Below are 23871 nucleotides of genomic sequence, written 5' to 3'. Positions count from 1 at the left end.
CTGTGAGGAAGTGGTGGCGAGTTCTGTCCGACAACGGAGGGACGTGGCAGCGAAAAATAGCGGAGATCCAGGTGGAAAAAGGGTCCCAGCGTTCTTGCGCACCTCGCTCTTCTAGCTGGTCCAACTTCACGAGATGTTTTCCGCAATTTTGGTCATAAAAACAACACAAGCCGGGCTCATGTCTGGGGTCAGTTACAATGTGGGAGATGTGCATTGGAGTGTCTGCGGAGGGGGCAGGGAGGCCTTTTTGTTCACTGCGACACCTACGCAGACGACCTAGTTTCGAAGTATAAATCAGCCTTTAGGAAGCTACTTAATAGTGGCAGACTGTCCTGAAGTGCCTCACTCTAAAGCGACAGACAGGTCAGTGTGGTCAAAGGTCAACCAATGTTAATAAATCAATCTATAACAACTTTAAGTCCTAGTTAAGCCTCCCTACCAAATACAAACAGGTAACATCAAAAATAAAATATTATATAATGTTGTTTGCACTCAGACTGTCATAACTAACAATATCACTGCCATCAATACTATCAGTATTAAAAAGGACAAATGCTTACTGTGTTTCATTCCACTGGATCTTGGACTTTTCTTAAATATTTTCACAGCCTATTACTTTCTTGTCTACCCCCTGTATACATGCAAAGTATCATACCTTAATTTTAGTGTAAATATAAACTAAGGGTTTAGGTTAACAACCTAAACAAAAAAAACAAAAAAACATAAAATATACAAAAAGACTCCAAGACAACATGACAATCTTTTAGAAAATCTTTGTTACCAAGTAAGTAAGCTGGGGTGTAAATTAAAAGAATTTCACATGACTATGCCCCTTTACGTTATTTTCAACATTTTAGTGTAAGATGCATACCAAAAAAGTAAAAGAAACAAAAAACAAACAAAAAAAACACTGGATTTTGTTTTCCAAGTTTGAAGATGTTACTCTTCCCATGTGAGATGCATATTTCAAAGCTTTTAAAGCATCTTTACCAGGGTTGCAAATAACAGAGTTGGGTATAACATTTGTTAAGTTAAATGAAGCTTCTATGCTGGTATTTCATATCAAATATAAATTGAAAGAACAATCTTTACCTGAAAAATGTTAAACACATCAACATTAGTTATATAATCATTCAAAGTTAATATATCATAGAGTTAAAAACTGATTAGTACATAAGACTTCCTAAAGTAATTATATCAATGGCAGTCAGAGTGAGTCTAAATCTAGAAAAGCATTCTCCTGATGTGCTTTTGCAGATGTGCTACAAAACAGTCCATGGCTTATATTGGGTACAGCTGCTGCTGCTGCTGCAGAGTTTTGCACTGCAAGAAGCCAGTTTTATGACAGTGCATAGAATGTGCTGCATTGAGTTAGCTTCAAATTTAACAACCTCTCTCTGTGTCAGGATTACTGCCCCACCTTGCAGATCTTGTAGAGCGAATCTTGCCCATCTCCACCAGTGTCTTTGAAATAGTCATGAGCGGGGAACGTCCTGTTTATGTCCCTGGTGATTGCACTGTCCTGAGGAGATTCCTTGAGGAGAGAAAAATGGGAGAAGGTAAGGAGATCGTTACACTCTGTGAAAGGGAGTCGAAAAGAATGTGGCAAAAAACAACAAACAAGATGAGTATATTACAGAGATTAATTTTTATTATCAGCTGTATCTGCAAAGATAACTTCTACCCAGACCCAGCTGGTGTAAATGATCTTCGGCGTGCAGGGGCCCCACGCGTTGTTAAGAAACGTGGGGTAGGAGGAAAAATTGGCAGCACAGAGTGTTCTCTTCCACTGTACAGATCGTCCACCACTCCACGTTTCTGTGCAACTCTAACTTCGCTCATCCCACTTCTAATTTTAACCAATTTTAGTGCATCAAAAGGGGTTTAATTGTTGCAAAAGTGTGGACACATGGCACCAGCTGCAAGACTGAAAAACACTCCCAAATGGCATAAAACACTTTCCCAAAGAACCAAAGGCAAAACTTGTTTTTTTAAATCATGTCAGTATGACTCTACTTTAGGCGAGTTAGAATGACCTGTTTAAAAATGATTAAAATTATTCTGATTAAAAAAAAACAAAAAAAACAAACAAGCATGGACTAAAATATAATTTCCTGGCCGATAAGAAATGGTTTGGCGTTTAAGGTCAACCACACACCCATGTTACTATCAGCTAAGATACCAGCTGATCTGTTAACAAGCAAATACAAGATTGTTTTTCTTTAGGTTCTGACAGCATGAAAAGTTGAGGAATAAACAGTGATTTGGTCTATTGTTTCTTTAAGAACCGGGGTCGGATTTGGACAATCTAAAGCCTCTGGAGGAAATGAAAACGGGCTTGTAAGGAATGCTGTGTGGATTACACTATGTTTCAAGCAAAATGCATTTGACAACCATGTCTGAGTCTCGATCACGCTAAGAAAACATTTCGAATATATAAAAGGGATGTAAAATAGAACACAATAAAACTTTTTTTGTAGTCTGCTGCAGTCCGAATGTTTGAAATATCTCATAACCAACATTTATCAAGCATTTTTTAATCGAACACAATCAAACAACAGTACAAGTGAAAGAAACAATAAAGTATTCTGTTCCAAGGTGATGAGAAAGCGCCACAGACTACGTCCCACCCACTCCGATCAGTAAACATGACCTAAAATCTAGCTTTGCTTATCAGAAGATTAATGATAGCTCATTCTGTTATTGATTACTGGGACATTAGGCAAAACATTACCTTTGAATAAGCAATGTCACCACAAGACTATTTTATTAGGAGAAAAAAAGACTTCTTTGTAAACAGTATGGAGGGGATTTTTAAATGTCAATGTATTTAATATTTAATGCAAGGCACTCTTACAATTTAGTACAGGAGGCTCCAGGGGTTTTTAAAGTCTAGGATCCCAAGATTGATGATATCCTGCTGTGTGTTCTCCTGGTTTGGCATCAGAGTGAAAAGCATTTTTCTCATTTCACCACAAAATTGAGAACCAATTGTAACAAGATTATATTTGTTCTCATGTTCTTTTTTTTCCTGATGGTTGGGTTTAGTTCAGGACTAAAGTAGGAATTGGTAAGTTTAGGTGAAGCTACGGGTGAGGTATGCAGCGGTGATGGTAAGGTTTAGGATTATATAACATTTAGCATTATGCTTCAAAGATTCACTGAAGGCAAAAGAAATCTGCTGCAGAGTTTTTATGATATTCAGCTTGAAAAGCGCAACTCTTGATCAGAGGGCTGGAACCTTCAAATGTACCATTTCCAATCAGTGAAAATATTACTCCCTCTTATTACTGTATGGGGACAATTCATTGAATTGGTTATAGTTGTCCAGTCAGCAGTATAGAGTTAGCTCATTAACAAGACAGTTCTTTTTTTTTTTTTTACTTTATCGTTAAAAAGACAAAGGGTGCAAGAGGTTTATCATTCTAAGTACTTGTGTCTGTTCCCAACTTTGAATAAATACAGACATCCATTAATCTGAACAAACAAACACTTGTCCTTTTAAGAAACAAATGTCACTTTTCATTATAGAACTTGGTCAAATTTCAGCAGAAAAGCTGTAAATGATCTGCCAAATTTATTTTATGCGATAGTTCTGGAATCCAAACATTTCTGCTCTGATTTTTCTTTGAAAACTTGTTGCATATTACAATAAACAACTATACAGGCTTGAAAGACTTGACTATTAACTTATTTCATAAAGTCAAGTCAAATGCTAAGAAATTAGGAAATAATATAAAACAATGATTTGGAGATCAATCTTCCAAAGAGCTGTAAATACTTGCTCCAAAGTGAAAGGCATATTACACTTGGCTGTGGTTTCCTTCTATAAGATAGTGATCCATGTTAAGAAAAGCACCACTTAGCCATACTTATCTGAAGTGCTGAGAGAATGAACAAAGACCTCTGACTTAATGGTCAATTAGCTTCCCTTTAAGTCTGTCCATCTGTTCAGTGAAATAGCAACTTCTAATGAGGGTCGCGTGAGAGGAAAAAGCAAACATTCGGTGTCCCATGCTACTGTGCAGGAGCACAAAGAGGCACCACAAAAATAGGCCTGTATTTATCTAAATGCATACAGGTTATATTTTTAGAACACTGCATCAATAGTGAAACTTTTATCAATGCCTCAGCCAAGAAAACCATGTTTTCCGCAGCACTGGTAGCATGTTTTAAAACGTTGGTTTGTTTGATGGTACGCAAGATCACCGGAAACATCATGGACAGATTGCTCTGAAGTTTTTACTACCGGTATGACTAAGCCAAACTTAGAACCCATTCAGTTTTGTGGCGAGCTGGATGGCTAGCATGATTATGCTGCACATTTAGGTTTTTTTTTTTTTGTTTGTTAGTTTTTTTTTTAAAGGACTTTTTAACATTGCGAGATAAGGCAGGGCTTTTCAAAATCTAAGTAGCGCTTCCACTTTGGGTCGCCAAAGCTCTAGAAAAAATACCAATAGACAAGGGGTATGACAATATTTCAATATCAATACACATTATAATATAAGCTGATTCACTAATGACGATTTTCCAGCTTTTTTATTGTCATTACACTGTCACAAGTTCAGAACAACGAAATTAACACTGCATTTAACCCATCCCCTTGGAGAGTAGTGGGCTGCCATTGTGCAGCGCCCAGGGAACAGTGTGGGGTTAAGGGTCTTTGCTCAGGGACCCAGAGTGGCAGTCTGTGGGAGTGGGGCTTGGACTCAGAACCACGGGATTCCAAGCTCTGTATCCTAACCACTAGACTACCACTCCCTGATATGAATTTTTAACAGATTTAAGATATTTAATATGCTTCACAGTCAGCACTATTTGTCATTAACAGACGTTTTGGGCAAAATTAGTTTATTGTTTTATGTGTTTTTTTTTTTTTTTTTTTTTATAGGACTTCTTAACATTGTGAGATAAGGCGGGGCTTTTCAAAGTCTAAGGTGCGCTTCCACTTTGGGTCGCCAAAGCTCTAGAAAAAATACCAATAGACAAGGGGTATGACAATAATTCAATATTAATATACATTACAATATAATCTGATTCACTAACGGCGATATTTCCAGCTTTTTTTATTGTCAGTACACTGTCACAAGTACAGAGCAACGAAATGAACTCTGCATTTAACCCATCCCCTTGTGGAGCAATGGGCTGCCATTGTGCAGCGCCCAGGGAAGAGTTAAAAGTCTTTGCTCAGGGACCCAGAGTGACAGTGTGGGAGTGGGGCTTGGACTCAGAACCATGGGATTCCAAGCTCTATGCCCTAACCACTAGGCCGCCACTTCCTGATATGAGTTTTCAACAGATTTCATATATATAATATACTTTACAGTCAACACCATTTGTCACTAACAGACGTTTTGGGCAAAATTAAGTTTAATGTGTTTTTTTTTTTTTTTTTTTTTTTTTTAAGTAAAGAGTTATAAAATGTTCTGTTTGAGATTTATAAACCTGTCAAAACTGTTTGTAGGGGATTGTGTCATGGGTATTCTTGGTAGTTCTGCTGAGGCTTTTAATTTGTTCTATCGATATCAAAATTATATTGTATCAACTAGAATCCAATATGTTTGACTTCATTTCAAAATCAACAACTATAATGTCCGTCATAGGCCTGGCCATATTGTCCAGCCCTATGAAAGACATTTATAGCTAGACTGTGTCTGTCTGAGGAGACTTACTTTGTAATAATAGATTTGCTTTTTGTTTTATTTTTATTGCCACACAGAATGCTTTGTATTCTGTAGTGTTGATTTATTGCTCCGACATTTTTAACACTGGTGATTCCTACCCTAAATTAAAATCAGTTTAGTTTTGGTGGTGATCAAGATTACAATCTGCAGAGGATTTTTTTACGGATTCCTTTACATTGTGAGATGAGGAAACAACTGCTTGGTGGGTTACACTCAGAGTGTTTTCTGGCTACAGTTCGTAAGTTATTAAAGCAAAAACTGGCATAACTGCTGGACTGAAAGCAGAGAGAGATGAACTCTGGACACATCTTATTTTTGTCAAAAGACAGCACTCAACAGCGCAACTAGTTTGGAAATTTCATATATAGTTTCTTTAAAAAGAAGTGATGTACAATGGCCAATTATATCCTATAATGCTGTATGTGAAGCAGTAAAATAAACCTGCTTCTACCAAGAAGAGTATTAAAGCTTTAACGGTGTGATTGCAGCAGAATGCAAACATCTGTTAATGTCTTATTAAAAGAAAAACTATAAAAAAAATCTTTGTTAAAAGGCTGAAACTTAAGTAATTGAATTGTTGTTGTTTATTTTGGATACATTTTTCACAACATTACAAAAGGTGCTGAAATTGCAGATTGGTTTTAACTGCTCCTTTCTTAATCCTGATAAACTACCTCATATTAGTGACGGTGATGCATCTAAGCAAGCAGCCAGATTTTCAAAGTAAGAGATATTTAGCAACCTAAGAACACCAAATGGTAGGTACAACAAATTTTAAATGTTTTTTAAACGAAGGAGAGAAACACTTAAAGTCTACTCTTTTTGCTACTAATTGGTGCCATGTGGTAATGGTGAGTAGTAGACATTTGACTGGTCTGACCAGTTTATAAGTTTAATACATTACCAGCTCTTTAGATTAACTACAATGCTAGTATTGTAGCCAAGGATCTGAAAACACCCAGCTGAGCAGCTAAAAACAAAAACATGACGGTTTATTGCCTCTTATAGCACCATCACTGCAGACCTTCACTTTAATAGCCTTGTGTTATATGGTACTGTTGGCATAGAGAGCTATGAGCTTCAAATAGAAAAAAGCTAATTGAAGTTTCCTCTGTGCTCCTTAAAAACCCAGTTCAGGCGGTGTACTGTAATGTATCCCTGAAAGGTATAACTCCATATAGATCAACTAAAACTAATAATGACAGTAATACTGACAGTAAAGGAGAAATGAGAACTGATAAATTAAGATGTTCATATTTTTACTAATATATAGTATCTAAATTTTGGTTTGTTCTGAAATTAAATTATTTTGATTCAGACATGTCTACAATGGCAAAATTGCGAATGACTGCTTAGATGAAATATTTGGTAGCCTAATAAATTTTAGGAACAACATATTCAAAACGCTAGCAGAAAGTATATGTGACTATCTGGATGGATTCTCAGCACATTTTTTTTGCACACATCTGATGTAGATCTTAAAGTTATAGTGGAGGATTTTTGCACATGCAAACCCTATACCCACACCCGAGAGGAAAAACCTATTAAAACGCATGCAAGAGCATGCTCAGGCTCATTTCTCCTCGTGCACGCTCACTTTAAAAGTTTCTGCTTGTATCACTCATACAAGCTTACTTTCCAAAAGAAGATTTACAATTTTTCAAACTGGTAAGTGAAAATGACGAGCACGTAGGACGGCCTTGTGTAAACATATCACTGGAATGATTGACAATTAGGAGGACCACTTATTTTAATGATCCACCCGGAAAAAAGAACATCCTCCAATAAACCTTTAAGCCCCTTTCAAGCTTACAACCTTAACCTGTAATTTGCTGGGTAATTATAAAGATCACTCTATTGTGAGTGAAGCTGTTACAGTACAGCCAAACGTTAAGAGTGATGCATTGCTCAACAGTCCAGACTCCTGTTAAATAGTTTTAACCTCCGTAGTAACAGCATCACTGACAAACAGACTGGCAACATTTAATCAAGCCAGTAGTAAGGTTTTTTTTAAAGATGGCTGAAAACTGGTGTTGGCCAAGAGTAAATGTAAAGCCAGTAGGTACAGATGTAAATTATTAATGAACTTCAAAGCCAAAGATATTGTCTTCTTTTTATTGCTAATCATCTGTTTAAGTTAAAATCCTTTTTTAGAGGCTGACTTATTCAGTTTAAGCAATACCCCTGACATTACTACCACCTGCAGGTGATGTTAGGTGCATCTTTTCCTCCATCTCAAGGTTAAGTTTGAAACAAATGGGCCAGTAAATACTGGGACTTAGTTGCATGTGTTTAACTTGTTAGCCTTTTATTTAAAGGAGAAGTTCGGTTTTTAACACTTTTAGCCCATTTTCTGTAGTGTCCAGGATGAAATTGAATGATCGACACCAACATTTTGACAATTGATCCTGTCTCTGGTTTTTGGCTCATTTAGAATCCACCCCTGGCTGCTTTAGAATGGCTTCCATAGAGCATGTCCGATAATGTCCTTAAAACAACCTTAAACGTTCTTTTTTTTAAATATGCTACTCACCGGGTCGTCAGCGCTGTTCAATGACGTTCCAAAAAAAGTTTCGTGAAGAAAAAACGTTCCTGTAGTGTTTTATTTAGCATTTTGTAAATCCCATTGAGTTCTGTTGGAATAGTCAATATTCCCTTGCCACCGGAAACGGAAATGGGGCCTGTTTACACAGTTGTAGTCTTTTCGCTTCACTCTGTGTACTCCGACGTCGAGAATCAAGAATCCACCTTTCGTATTCCATTTTCAGAGTTTTTTAAAGTGTTTAACAGAGACGTTAGCACCTCGACGTAGGAGTACACAGAGTGAAGCGAAAAGACTACAACTGTGTAAACAGGCCCCATTTCCGTTTCCGGTGGCAGGGGAATATTGACTATTCCAACAGAACTCAATGGGATTTACAAAATGCTAAATAAAACACTACAGGAACGTTTTTTCTTCACGAAACTTTTTTTGGAACGTCATTGAACAGCGCTGACGACCCGGTGAGTAGCATATTTTAAAAAAAGAACGTTTAAGGTTGTTTTAAGGACATTATCGGACATGCTCTATGGAAGCCTTTCTAAAGCAGCCAGGGGTGGATTCTAAATGAGCCAAAAAGCAGAGACAGGACCAATTGTCAAAATTTTGGTGTCGATCATTCGATTTCATCCTGGACACTACAGAAAATGAGCTAAAAGTGTTAAAAACCGAACTTCTCCTTTAACTTTAAAAAGTGGTTCCAGTAATATACAGGGACTTAGGTGTGAAAGAGGCTTTTCTTTAAGATGCTACTGCTCAAGGTGAGCTGGCGATATTGTAAGAATGAAAAGAGCAAGGAAACAGACGAAAATGCTGATACTGTCTTGTAATTTTTAACAGTTATACAGCAATAATTCTACTCCAAATATTGCCCTAATCTAAAGCACATTTGTCCCCTCAACATCCACAATCTGATCTTTCCCTGGATCCTCCAGGATCTCTAATAGATTGTGATCTACTGACTACAAAGCCCAGTGGACTTCAGCTAACAATAATGTTGAAGATGCCAGTAAGAGAGGTTTCAAAATTTGTGAAATGGTGCATTACTCTGCTGGCAGTGGAGCGGCCATTATAATATAGTTACAATGTGAACCAAAAAAAAAAAGATAGACATAGTGAGCAAGAAATTGTAGTACCAACTGAGTGTCGTTTAAATGCCTCAGTCTACCTACTGTAAATGGCTTAAAGTCTGCCAAGAAACTGTCCCTCACACCATTAACCCACTCCCAGCCTAACTGGCAAAACGGATTGAGGTTTTTATACCTTGATGCCAGGTTTCAGCCTGTTATTTTTCAACCTTATTTTTTACCGTTACATTAAGGAGCATTAGAGTTAATTTTAAGTTAGTGGCATGTTTGATGGTAAAGGAATATAACAATAAAAGTTAATCAGGTCTCTGACTCAGTTGCCGTCAAAGGAAAGAGATGGACAAAATAAAAGGAAACCGTGAAACTTCTAAGTGAGTGAAGTCCTGGAACAAAACATGGTGTTCTAACAAAATTACAACCTCTTCAACAGAAGTCGGCCACAAATAGGAAAGCTGTAGCCTTTGCATTTATGTGTGTCTCAAAAAGCAGAAGAAAAAAATAAAAATCACAGAGGAGTTCTTCTATGCGAACACTTGAACAGCGAGAACTGTCCCCAGTTTGTCTGACTCGACACAAAAGCCGACATGTCATTCTGTTTTCCTTTCGCCGCTCCTGAAGAACCCTGCTGAGGCATCAAAATGGCGTGGCGTGAGATTTGTCAGGGGTGCAAAAAGCTGACATGAAACCGCAAAATAACCCTTAATGCAAGGATTTTAATTTTTTATTAGATAGTATTTGAATCTTAGAAGAATTTATTTATCTTTTCACAATAATTTGTTATCAGGCGACACTTAAGCCATTCTTAGCTTTGATGGCCTCATTCATTTATGTCTTTCGTAGGTGCAGAAAAAAGGGAAAGTAACAACCCCATAAATTAACATTTTCTTCTTCAAATATCTTTTTCTGGCACTGAAAAAACACAGCTTAACCTTTGAAAATAATTCAAGTACACTGCGATAAAATCATATTTATTTGTTCAGCACAGATAAAGTCTACGATTTACAAAAAGGTATGGCATACAGAGCATCATGTAATCAGATGTCTCACTCACATTCATCAACAGCATAAATAAACACTTAGCCCATCATTCACAGCCTGTATTAAAGCACATATCTTTCTAACAATGTAATAAGACATTGGCCCACCCCTCCTTGTATTTGAAATATGTTTATTTTAAAAACATTATTTTGAATTTTTAAAACTGCAAGGTCTCACTTATTTGTAGAAAACAACAAGTAGAATTTCCTGTCTGGAATGTTTAATAGGCAGTCTTTTCCCGTCTTTTATATTACCGTTTTTGTTTGCTTTTTTATATGTTTAATATTCTATATGCTTGAATTTATGTTTATAGTCTGGCTCATTAGATGACCGGTAGTTTAGGTTCTGCTAAAAATACATAGTAATCAGACCTTCCAAAACCTAAAAACGAAACCTCTTAATTTAAAGTTCATGTGCAGTATCTGACCTAACTGGTTCCATTGGGAGTTGTCTCTGTGACTGATAAAATTCTAGGTCGTCTCAATCCAAGTGCTGCTGATCTACTTTAAATGGTTTGCCAGCATAGAAGTATGTCAGAAAAGCAAGCCAGAGAAAGCGAGAGAGAGAAAGTAGGTGCATTTTTACTGCATTAAAGCAATCATCTCAAGTATTTTTTATATCTAAAAAAAAAAAGAAAACGTTTCCTATCTATAAGTATGGGAGAGTTACAATAGAAAAATGATTTTGCAAGTAACCCCATTTGGACTTAAATCTAAAGCAAACCTATAAAACCACTGTTATAAAATGTTTTAGTTCAACAACATAGCTACTGTTGTTCTGAAAACTCATGATTTTTACACCGTGAGCTCTTCCAGCTATAAACATCCTTTATTTTTTTATTTTTTTTAGCATTTTTAACCAAGCAGGGCATGGAAATTTCCTCCTAGCCATCAGTGTCATTCCCGTGAGAACACGTAAGTTGATTGTTTCCCCCACAGGAAGAACGGAGTGAGTGTATGTGACCAACGGGAGCACTTTTAGGCACCATGGATTGTCCTCAAAGATGTATTGTTCTGAAGGGACTGTAAAATAAGTTGCTGTGCAATAGAATTCTTCTAAACAAAAAAGATCTAAATTACAATGCTTGAAGCAGAAACCTACAATTCAAAGGATGAAAAGAAAAACAACTTTATAAAGTTGAAAATGGATGTTTTTGTTTCTTTGACTGCTGCTGAATGTAGGCTGGATATCACTTGAGAACAAGCTGAGCTCAGTGATTAAAAATAAAAACATAATATAAATGTCCTTTGATAAACATGTAGACTTATGTTTGTGTAAACATGAAAATATTTAGATAGCAGCAGAGAAGATGGCAGAAACGGGAATGGATAGATAAGAGCTAATTATTTCATGACACCCATCATGTACGACTATGAATGAGAAGGAAACAGAGACCAAAACAGATTGAACAGTCAGAATCTAGCCAATGGTCGAGTCTGGGCGTGCCTGCACACATTCATCATCTTCATTGTGCTTCAATCACACAAGAACACAAGTGCAAGACAAAAAGGTAACAGTTTAAATTGTTCATTTACATATTTCTTAGTTAAGTTAAAGCAAAAAGGTGCCATCTGCTTTAAATAGCTGATAAAACTTCAAACACTTCAGCTACCAAAGGAGTAAAGCAAACTCTGGAACTGAATTATTTTAAAACAGTCACATGTCTTTTAATTTAGCCCTCACTTGCTGTCAAAGAAAACCACTTCCCTCAACAGCTGATTATTATTCGTTTTTAAATAAAAGGCAACTTTATAACCCAATATACTCAGAAACAGTCGTAGACATGCACACAAAGCATCGCTGATGCGACAGTGTGCAGTAGACGGTTGATAATATCATTGTATAAACTCGCTCACATAGCAGATATTACATTTAGGGGAGAAAAAAGGTCAAAGTGTAACATCTTCTTTGGCACATTACTGCAGATGAAATATAAAGCTAAGGAATGTTTGTTTTTAACAGGACTCCTGAAAGCTGGAAAAAAACTTTAGTACAATAAAAGTACAATTCAGTCTTATTTAAATGTTTTTCAGTTGTTTCTTTACATATTTATATATATAAATGCACAACAGGGACACCATTAACATGCACACAAATATTCAAGTCTTATACAAATGCTTTTGCATACTTTCACAATCACATAGGTCCACACTTTAAGATGCTTCCAGATCCCAAAGATGGAAAGGACACAACAGACTGTAAGCACAGCTAGATGGTACATTTAGACAACAGGGTGAATATAAAGCATTAAATACTTTACTTTCAATGCATTTTTCTTTTTCTGTATTTTTTTAGACCTAAAAAATACAGCCAGTGTAGTAACCCTGCTAACCCTATGTATAAAATGAATCTAGTCTGTACACTAGACGCAGGAAAAAACATATGCTTTCATGGTGTTGAAAACACATTATGCTACATATAAAATTAAGGTGCAACAAAACTGGTAAAAATGCAAATATAAAGGGAGAAGTGCCACAATTGAGTAAGATTAAAGATTGAAGAAGACTAATTCATTAAAAAAAACAACTGGAACCAAATTGTTTAATTAAACATGTATCTATAGTTGTTTAGATAGACTGAAATTTATTCTAGATTATTTAGAAAATAATACATCCAAATCTTATTTTATGCCAAAATATACAACTTATTCCGGTATGTACTAATACATATCAGTAACTGTCTCAAAAAGTCACTTTTTAAATGGGTGAATTTGTCAATGTACTAATTAGGCAGACCCCAACATCAGATTGTTTTATTGCACAGAAAATCAACTACTAACCAATCACTAGCAATGTTTGCCACTTCCTACCCAAATGTCTTCAGGGGTCTTTGATTATTAATGAAACATTAAATTACCATTTTAATGCATACACAATATTTGTATGTATTAATAAAGTAATTAATAAAGTAATAAGTAATAAAGTAGCCATGACTGAGAATTTAAAAGAAATGTTTCATTTTTTACTGTTATATAAAAACTAATTTAAAAAATGTAGTTTTGGACATATTAAATAATTCAAGAATCAGTACTTACTTTGTTTATTTAATGAGTTTACTGGATTGTGGCTCTTTTGCCTGAACATCACTGAACCTCAGATTAGATTTTTGCCAGTTAAGCAGTCGTACACCAAAGCTAGGTCCTTATAACAAATATTTGCAGTGTGCAAAACCCACAAATTCAACAGACATTTTAATAACATCAATAAATAACATTTAGTTAAAAGTTCAGGTTGGCTCCGCTGTTTTCTGCAGTCTCACTAAATCACATTGGCCCCTTGAACTGACTGGACCGGCATGTCTTGTATTTTGTTTGTGTTTTTTTTTTTTCAGTTTAATTCAACAAATTGTGTTAAACACAAAGGTCATGTTGAAAATGAAGCACATAAAACTTCATGAGAACCTTTTGGTTCTAGCATAATTTGGTAGTTTCTGCAGAAACAAGTCAAGTATTTAGTTCCAAAGACAGCAGATAAAGTTTTGTTGAACCTTTTGTTCAAAAAAGGTTCGTTTCCACAGAGAGGAGGCAAGGATTTCCTCCTCATACCAGAGCATTTCATCTGTCAGCTCCCCATCCATATCATCTTGTGTTTTCAACATTAAAAAAACACCTTGAAGGGCTAATGAGGCCCACATTCTGTTCCAGATTGCTCGGCTTTCAACTCTTTTCTCTCTGTCTCCATAGCCTTTAAAGGGAGAGCCAGAAGTAGCAGCAACAGAACGATACCATCTTCCATCTCTTAAAAGCACTTTTTAAGAAATTTTAAGAGCAGTCACTTTGGGCATTTTAACTCTAATGTTAGCTTGACACCAGGGTTTCCTTCTTCATTCGAGCTACACATGACATGTTGTACCAGCTCTCATATCCCCATTGTCATATCCATACCACTGCTTTGCACATCCCTTTTCAACAGAACCAACAAAAGCCTTTTTGGTTTTCTTGACTCCGAAGCCATCGCCGCTGCGCCGCAGACAGAAGGAGCAGAGCCGTTTGAGGCCCTTTCTGAATGCCGAGTTGGAGAGGCTGTAAATGAGACAGTTGCAGAAGCTGTTGCTGATAGCCAACCAGGTGGTAAGAAACGAGGCTACAGGGTGGTGGTATATCCCTCCGCTTTCCAACAGGAAGTACAGGATGTAGGGCAGCCAGAGGATGTAGAACACACTGGTTATTCGAAACAATACCATAGCATATCGCTTGTCTGGGTACGAAGACTGCTGATACTGAGGTTGGTGGTGCTGGTGCTTTTGTGGTTGCGTTAATTGGGGAAGCTGCCCTTGTTCTGCGTTGGTGCAATCCTTCATCACTGACCCCACAGCCATTCTGCCGCCCTGCTGCTGTTGGGGCCTGTACCGGGCGTGGCGCTCGCTGATTTCCCGAGTGTGCTGTCTGCAGATCTTGAAGATGTTGGCGTATGTGAAGCAGATTGTCAGAGCAGCTGGGGCGTAGAGCAGTGCAACAATGAAGGTAGTAAAAGCCGGACTAGTCCTCCACTCCACCGCACACCATTCTACCACGTCGCCGTGATACCCGGGCTTCCCCCACCCAAGAAAAGACGGGAGGAACACCAACGCAGAGTATAACCATATTAGAACGATGCAGCAGCGTACCCGACAGGGCGTCACTAGAGATGAATAAGTCAGTGGTTGTGTGATGGCTATGTAGCGGTCTACGCTCACGCATGCGAGCGATGCCATTGAAACTGACTTCAAAACTGACACCATGTACCCAAACACTTGGCAGGTCAATTTAGGGTCCAGTCCCTGCAAACGGTGGAGCAGAGACAGAGAGGGGAAAAGGCAGCTGACCCCCACTAGCAAATCTGCATATGCCATAGTCTGGATAAAAGCACTGGTGGTGTGCTGGCTGAGCAAAGGAGCACAGTGAAACACAAAGATCACCACCAAGTTTCCACAAATGATAAGGATAGCAAGGAGTAGAATAACAGATACCTCAAGCAGGCAGGTGCTGAAAATTTGGGAATAGCCTACTTCAAGTAAGCAGAAAGGAGCGGATACATTTGAGTCCAGTAAGCTTTGGTTCAGTGGATCCAGGGAGGAATTCATGATCTCAGGCATTAAAAGGCATAAAGAGGCCCTTAAAGGGTAGGATAAATCCAAAGAGGTGCTATTCGGTCTGGCAGGCAGTTGTTTTTATGAGCCGTTATGTTTCAGTTCAAACAAAGACCTCCATGCTTAATTTCAAAAGGGCAGATAAAGGTGAGAGAGGGTTCCCCGGTGTTGCCCTTAGAGCTGACGCACCTACAGCACTCTTGGTTAAAATCCCCTTCTGATGGTTGGTGTCTCAGGTGAAGGCACGGAAAAGCTGCCAGAAATGTCACTCTTGTGAAAATGAGGATGTCTTTAATGTCCGATCCAACTGCAGACTGTATCTCTTATCAATCTGTAGCCCATCAAGTCAGTGTAACAGTTTCCATCGAAAAGTCATTGTTTAATGACCTGCATACATACATTGTGGGAATGGCATAATATGCTTTGTTTCCTCTCCGTAAAACCACTTCCTTACTTTCGCCTCTGCTCTCCTTTTACCAGGCTTCCATCTGCACTTATTTTTGTGTCAGCTCCTCTTTGGTCCTTCGTTGTAAGATCCCAGCAGAACGCTGTTAGGAAGCCGATGGCATCGGGGGTCTACAGAGGGCAAAAATCAGTCCTCACAAAGGTGGAGTAAAACATTCCCGTAAGTCCATTTCAAGCCTGAAGAGCAGCAACTTTGTCTGGAGTTGAAATCTTAACGGCAGGCATTGCGATGCTGGGAGAATCCCCCCGGTTCATTTGTCCTGCTCTGCCGTCTCTCTTTCTAATACACACACACCCCATCTCCCTCCTTCTGCCTCTGTCTACAGAAACAGCAGCACTGAGGCCCCTCCCATAATCTATGCCTCCAGCCAATCATCATCCACAAAAACACGGGACCGTTTCCTTCCCCCAACCTCTCACACCTCCTTTTTTTCATGTAAAAGTGTGTCTAATAATCACACCAAGAATTAAACAGTTTGCACTTCTATAATTAGTAACAGTAACAGTTTGAAACATGAAAAGTCATCTTTTAGAAAAAAATAACAGGATGAGTGCATCTAAGAATGATTAAATCAAGCTTATCTTTAATAACAAATGTAGCTTCTTAAATAACATTAAGAATGCTGAATAAGGTCTTACTAAAGTAGATTTAAGGTCAGTTTTTATAGGATAAAGGGCACTGAATCAGGCGGGCTTTGAGGAAAAATGTCTTAAAAACAGATTAACTGTAATTAATTATTAAAGGTACTATAATCAGTCATAACCAAAATTTTAAACATATAATGTCTCACTTATGGCCTCAAAAAAGAATAAAATGTAAATTATTCACAAAAATAAGGTGCTACTATGTGTTTTGTGCCATGAATTTAATTAGTACTATGAAATAAGTAGGAAGCAAAATCCATATAATATTGCAATGCATTTTTAATTGCATTCAAACCATATCAAGTACGGGTTTTTTAACAAAGAATGATCCAATAAAAATAGAGCTTGAGTTCATAACTCCTATTAGAGACTGATCAGAAGTAGAGTTGTTTTTTCTATGCATCTACTATTTCTCAAACAGCAGAAAAATGAAAAGGTCAAATAATACAACCATTAAATACCTAAAACACACAACAAATTTAAGAATGCTTGCTTTCATTTTGGTTAAGTCAAACAAAAATAACTACAATCAAATTCTGTAAATATAGAAGTGTAGGAAAGAATTGTTACATTTTTATCAGGTTATTCATTTTTGTTTTCAAATTCTAAGCAAATACTAAGACATTGTTCCTCTATGGACTTCCTCTTAAGTTTTATTTATGATTTTTTTTCTTCCTTTTTTTAGAAATAAAGATTCAATTAAAGGCTGTTATAATATGACAAATTAAGCTCTAATCATTTATCTTTATAAATGTTTTACAGTGACTGTTCCTTTTTTTACATCATATAATCCCTACGATTAATATTTAAAAAGAAAGATATATTCTTGCATAATAGTCTTTAAACAGAAAGCTGCATAATTCTGCTAAAAATCAGAACTGGCAAAAAAAAAAATGTAAAGCAGTAAAAACATTTCAATTGCTGCATGAAAATCAACAGCGGATAAGTAGATACATGAAATAATGTTGGCTAGGTAACGAATTTGCTTTGGTCAGGACCTAAGAATGTAATTTTTAATTAATCCTACTTTTTCACACAGTCTTAAAACAAAACAAACACCGTAGCCTACATGTTTACTGCTAATTTTTAGTAATTAAAGGCAAAACGCTTCAGCCATTCTAACTAAAACACGTGATTTCAATTACAGTATCACATGGGATTGAAGTGCTAAAACAATATGGAAATACACTCATTTCGTATAAATAATATATAAAGAATGAAGTAACATTTAAAGAAAAAAAAACACATTTGCTTGACAAAAAGCAGTACAAAAATCCAGAGGGCCCAGAGATGATTAAAATAGTTTTATATAGATGACATAGAAAGACTGAAATCACTAAGGAGTTTCTTATAGACAGATTTTATTGTGGATTTTCAAAGGCAAATATCCTCTTGTAAATTTTCTTTAGCTCTTTCATTTTAGTTTGTTAGCCTAAATCTGATCAGAATTTTGTCACCGAATCAAATATAAAACAGTTTCTATATAAATAATGTTTCTCTTCTTTTTGTTTTTAAGTTAAAAAAATTATTCAGATTAATCTATTACTGAAAGAATCGTCAACTAATTAGTAATCGATTAATCGTTAGAGTATAGACTGTAAAACATGCCTTTAGCTAACAGAGCAACACACAGAGTAGTAATCATTTCAACATTGTAAAAAAAAATACATAAACATTTTCCATTTATGGAAGGAAAAAAAACAATAACTTTTTCTTTCGTCAATATGCACCATCCAGAACTCCTCAAGTTTAAATGTTTAAGTATCACCTGGTTTAATTTCATTTTAAAAAATCTTCTTTTGGGAACCGTTAGCAATCAGATTATTAATCCATTAATCAATAAAAAAAAAGAACAGATTAATTGATTTGCAAAATAATTGCAACCCTATTTTGAATGCATTTAAAGGACGGATCTTTTTCCAGATTTCTGTTGTACTTGACCTATTAAATACCATTCAGACATGACCTACGAAAAAAAAAAAAGAAAAATCTGTCCCATTTCGGGGAAAAGAGCATTTAAGGAGTTTAAGGTGGATCAAAATTTTAACTATATTTTGAATCTATCAATGTGCACTTGATTTTATTTATGTTGCTCCTCTAATAAGATGAGCCCCACTGACAGAGCATGATCTAATTATTTTATCACCAATTTCTCAACACAGCAGGGCCTTTTTTTTTTTAAATCACATGGGCAAATCACCAGCTTTGCTTAGAGCCTAATGAACATTTGTGAGCCTAATTACTCTCACTCCCTTCTAGCTCACATGATGAGCAGATTACATTGAACTTGCCAAATTTAGCAAATACAGCAAGTAGTAATTACTGTCAGATTTAGCGCAGCACTTTCTGTGTCCCATCCCTTAAGAATTTCTGAAGACATTTTGCCTCGTGCAAGGAAATTTCAAATAGTGTGTTGTAGACTTAAAACAAAACTCAGATAGCCTTGAACACACATGCAAGCGTGCATGCTTGCATACTCCCTCCGTCTGCACCTTTCTCCCCAACAACCCAGACACTCTCCCCTGCTTTCACGCACCTCCTCAGTGCGCTCCACGAGGAGCTAAAAATAGATGACAGTAGGACTAAAGGGCTAGAAGAAGGGAAGGAAGAGGGGGTAGAGAGATGAGAATGGAAGTCGAAACAAGCAGCTCATCAAGAAAGATGGAGGACATGGACAAAAAGAATAGAAAACGGTGCAAGGAAAAACAGTTGTAAAACAGGAGAAAAATAAAGCATAATGTCATATCACTTCTATCAGTAAGTCAGAACTATTTACAGTGTGAACTATGACTCCTTATGTAAGACGTCCGGGACCTAACACAGCTGGCAGCCAAACTGCAACTTTATCCCACTGTGTAGCACAACAAATCGTATTTCGACATGAATATACATAAATAATCAATGATGTGTAAGGAGTTAGTCTATATAACAGAGTGGGATTTTATACTTCTGCTAAAGTTAGGTGAGCACAATTAATAAACAAATCACTATTGTGACAGACTGGCGACCTGTCCAGGGTGTACCCCGCCTTATGCCCATATTCCTCCATAGATAGGTACCGGCCCCTCTGCGGCCCTGACGGAATAACTTCCTTACTAATAATCAATAATGCAGGGTTTACTCCTACAGCCAGGACTTACCTGTCAAACAACTATACAATGTAAGATTTACAGCTTAGACATTAATAAAAGCTACAGCATGTAGCCACATGGTGTTCAATTCAAATTCAACGCCATGTGAATTGTAAAGTTCCTTGAGATGACATGTTGTGAATTGGCACTATATAAATAAACTGAAATGAACTGAAACACCAATGCAAGACTCTTATTTACACATACGAAGCGAATAAAAATCAAGCTTAAAAACATGTCTTAACTCTCTGTATTCCCAAACTTGTTCTATGTTGTGTGGAAAAGTTTTTTTCCAAAGGAAGACAGTTTTCTTCATTGTCATCATTCTGTGTGCATTATGCAGACGTTGAGTGTAGAAGTTTATATGCAGCATTACAGCATTGGACAATTGGTATTTGGTTGCAGATGACAGTTGAATGGCATGGCATCGTGCTCGATAACTTGTACAAAAAAAAAAAAAAAACATTTATTTGAATCAACAATAAAGGTATGCTGTTGCGGATCAACGACTATATATGGAAATTTTATTTAAAAAAGGCATTAAAAACTATTAGTTTACCCATTTTATTATTGTCTAACCTACTTTGGTCACTTTACTTAATAGTCCCCATTTACAAAATGTTGTTTTGGTCAAAGTGGCAATACTGTTCCATACATCAAAACTGTAACAGTATAACTTTTTGGAAAAATCAAAGTTTCTGCTGTTATGTAAAGCACATACAGAAGGTTTTTGTACACGTTAGCATAAGGTTTCATAGTGAATACCAATTTCTAGTGGCATTGCAAGAAATGTACAGTTTTGAACATTTCTACTAGTATTGTATCCACTGGGTTCTTAATTTAAATGCAGAAGTTGGTACTAAAAAACGTATTCTATGGAGTTTAAAAATCATTTATGTACTTTGATTTTTGCTTTGTTTTTTTTGTATCCAAAAGATTTGAGGAATTATATTCAACAACAGGCGAGTGCAGGGAGTGCACAGGAGCTATGTTTGTTGCTTGTTTAGGTGCAAATAAGGTTTAATCATTACGTTTTGAGAACTTAGTAAATTGCTTTGCAAATGCAGACATGATTGTTTAGTTTCCTGTTAGAGGGATGCAAATTCTGTAGAGTGACCAGCTCTGGATTCGGTTTCCAGAAAAGAGAATAAATTGATCATAATGGGTATGTGTTTGCTGTAACATTTGCAGCAGACAGGAGTCAGATACCGTGTTAATTTGTGGTAAAAGACAACTGCCTTGGCAGTTTGTCCAACATACTGCCATTGACACCCTTCATGAAAGCCTGGTTTATATGCCATGCACTGAACATAAGTGGGTCGACAGCATGCAGACATGCAGTCACACACCTCCGAATCATCTGAAGGCAGCAAATCATTTTGCTTAGGAAGCATGTTTTTAAATCAAACTTTTTCCTTCCACTCAACCAAAAGCACTCTATGGACAGCCATCATTAGCGAAGGCCCACTGTGTCTCTCCCTTCTTGTTAAAGGTGACAATTTCCCCCAAAGGGTGGAACATGACACACAAATAGCATAGCATTTGTACATTTAAAAGAAACCCTTTTTTATATGTTTTTTTTTTTTATTGGTCACATGTAACTTTAAAACTTTTGCTCGAAGGTGAATTCTGTTTTATTTAGTGCAAGGCCTAAAAACAAACAACAAAATAATGACTTTAAAGTAATAAAAACAGCTATTTTTTTCTTAATAGCTAGAATACATAAACCAATTCATTTATATTTAACTGTTCTAAATGCCTGATTCAGCTCCATCCTACTGATAATCGGAGAGCAGCTGTAATATGAACCACAACATGAGATCCTACTAACATGCAGCCACCACCACCAACATCTATTTCTTCTAAAAGCAGTTTTAGCAGTAGGATTTTATTGGAGGCATCAGAGGAAGGGAGGAGTAATAGAACTTTAAATTTTTTGACACAAGTCAAATAAATATGAAATATTTACTGAGAAACAGCAGGTGACACATAAACTAAAATACCTACAGCTTACCTTTCAGTTTAGCTGACATGCTGGATTACTTAAGACAAAAAAATATTTTACACACAAATGTGTAAACAGTTCTACTTTAGTAAAGCAGCATTTATTCTAAAACAACTTTTTTACATCCCCTGCATTTCAAGTGAGACTCAATGTGAGCACATAACAGTATGTCTGTCATATAAAGGGGGTTAAATAAGAACCCACGGGTTCACAGTTAAAGATCTGTTGCCTCTTTGTCTATGAGGGTAAATCAGATTTGAACAGAGGAAGATGGTTATAAAGCCGGCTGAAGGCAACGAAGAGATACAATCAAAGACGAGGCTCAACAATAAAAGCACATGTTGCAAATTAGAACAGTATAGCCATTGTATGCAGTAGAGAGGAAAAATACATTATTTACTGCTGTAAAAATATTGATATGATAATAGGTAATATTTCCATAGTATGATACAGTACAATTATCTACATAGTTTTTTATTTACCAAACATGTTGGTAAATGACACATTAACCAGCATATCGCCTTCTTTTTTCATAAAGTATGTAACATAAAGCCTAGAGATCAGTTACTTATCAATGTGCACCAAAAAGCTCACAACAGGCAAGGTTAGGAAAGCAGAAGGTGAAAACAAGGCAGCCGCTCAGAAAAAGTTTACACTTTTCTATCATTCTTGTTCAAAGTTAACAAGCAAAACAAAAACAAAAATCCGACTGAGTACGTCTGCTGCTGAAGTGCGTATCTCGAATGCTTAAGAGTCTCTGTAATGAATTCCTTTGGTGCCTTCTGTCCAGTGGCTATTCACTGTTATTGAAGTCAAATTTAAAGAAGAGATTCCTTTCATACCATCCATGCCTAGAGGAAAATAACAGGAGTTCTGTGACATTTAGCTGTAAAAACTCCCTTATAACTGACTTTTCCCTGATGATCAGTACTTAAATAAGATTTAACAGGTATATAAGCACATGCTTCATGGATATACGGTGATGAGAAAAGATCTGAGAAGGAATTGGAATGAAAGAAATTAGAAAGGCCTGGATGTCACCTCCTGGGAATGCTTTATGGAGAGTTGCTTCTATATAAGCGTTTGTAGTGATTTTGTGTTTCAACTGTTTGAAATTAGCTTTTTTTTTTTTTAAAGCATGGCTCGTTTCATAAAATGGGATCCTCAGCTTAAACAGAAATATCAGCCCTATTATTGACAAGTGCAGAGGAAAAACTGATTTCCCTAGCAAATCTCCCCTCACAATCATAAAAGAAGAGTTAGGAAAATTACTTGTTTGTACATAGGTGATATCTATATTGCAGAAAAAAGTACAATTTGAATTTTCATTGAGCAAAGAAAAAGCTTTTCTGTTCTGGACAGAAGGTGATCCGACACACTTATCCATAATACCATGAACATCACAAGTTTAAAAAAACATGTGAGACAAACATCTTATGAAAGATGGCCATTGGCGGACCCTGAGGTGTGCTCCTAAATAAGTACAAAGAAATCAGGATGGTTGCTACAAAGAACAATAGTAGCAGTTTTCAAAATGGTGAAAAAGAGAGAAAAAAAATGAAAGATGTGTTTAGGAAAATATCTGATTCATGAGCATCCAACTTGGCTGTCATAATTTAGAGAAACACACCAGTTCTTTTTCAGAACCAGTACCACCAGCTCCAGTTAAGCATAGAGAAGCATTCAGTTGGAAACTTGCCATCAACTCCAACTTGTTTCACATTTCCCATTGAATCAAAACCAAAGCAAGATGCTGCCACCACCATGCTCCAGCATTGAGATGGATTGCTCAGTCTGAGGTTAAACAACTTGATTTCGACCAGCAAGTCTAATGTTAGTCTCATTGGAACAGGAAAACTTCAACATTTACCCCACTTTTATTATGCGTTTCATACAAAAAAAGAATAAGCAGCTTATGTGCAAAGTTGTGCCAATTATCAACATTTCCTCTGCGTAGTCCTACCTTTGTGATGAGAGTTCGGTATTCTTCTACCAGGTGGTCGTTGTTATGGCAACCTGCCAGGAGCTGCCACACCTCCCCACGGAGTGCCTCAGGGATGCCGCTCCGCACCAAAGCTGGCAGCTGTTTCGGTCGCACCGACAGGTTCATGTGCCTAGAAGAGACAAAATGGAAACAAAAACCAATGATGTTAAACCACCATACTTTTCTTTTTTGCTTCTTTCCTCATTTCAAATTAGTTTGGCAGAT

The 23871-nt window shown here is 36.7% G+C and overlaps 2 protein-coding genes across 5 annotated transcripts in view; both read right to left on the bottom strand.

Annotated features, from left to right (window-relative positions):
• The window catches only part of rabgap1 (RAB GTPase activating protein 1), a 95040-nt gene that overhangs the window by 32787 nt on the left and 38382 nt on the right, over nt 1-23871 (bottom strand). For all 4 annotated transcript variants that reach the window (XM_015381026.1, XM_015381025.1, XM_015381027.1 and 1 more), the window contains 2 exons: nt 23626-23776; nt 1421-1534 (listed from right to left, as the gene is read on the bottom strand). In XM_015381026.1, the coding sequence (XP_015236512.1) occupies nt 1421-1534; nt 23626-23776 (265 nt within the window). The remainder of the gene's footprint in view (nt 1-1420; nt 1535-23625; nt 23777-23871) is intronic.
• On the bottom strand, nt 10273-16173 carry gpr21 (G protein-coupled receptor 21). The gene has a single exon (XM_015381030.1). The coding sequence runs from the start codon at nt 15420-15422 to the stop codon at nt 14181-14183; it is 1242 nt and encodes a 413-aa protein (XP_015236516.1). The 5' UTR covers nt 15423-16173; the 3' UTR covers nt 10273-14180.

This window comes from Cyprinodon variegatus, unplaced genomic scaffold (assembly GCF_000732505.1).
Source record: "Cyprinodon variegatus isolate N-32 unplaced genomic scaffold, C_variegatus-1.0 Scaffold227, whole genome shotgun sequence".
Lineage (NCBI taxonomy): Eukaryota > Metazoa > Chordata > Actinopteri > Cyprinodontiformes > Cyprinodontidae > Cyprinodon > Cyprinodon variegatus.
The sequence above is the reverse complement of the archived record's forward strand: the minus strand, read 5'-3'. Positions and strand labels throughout refer to the sequence as shown.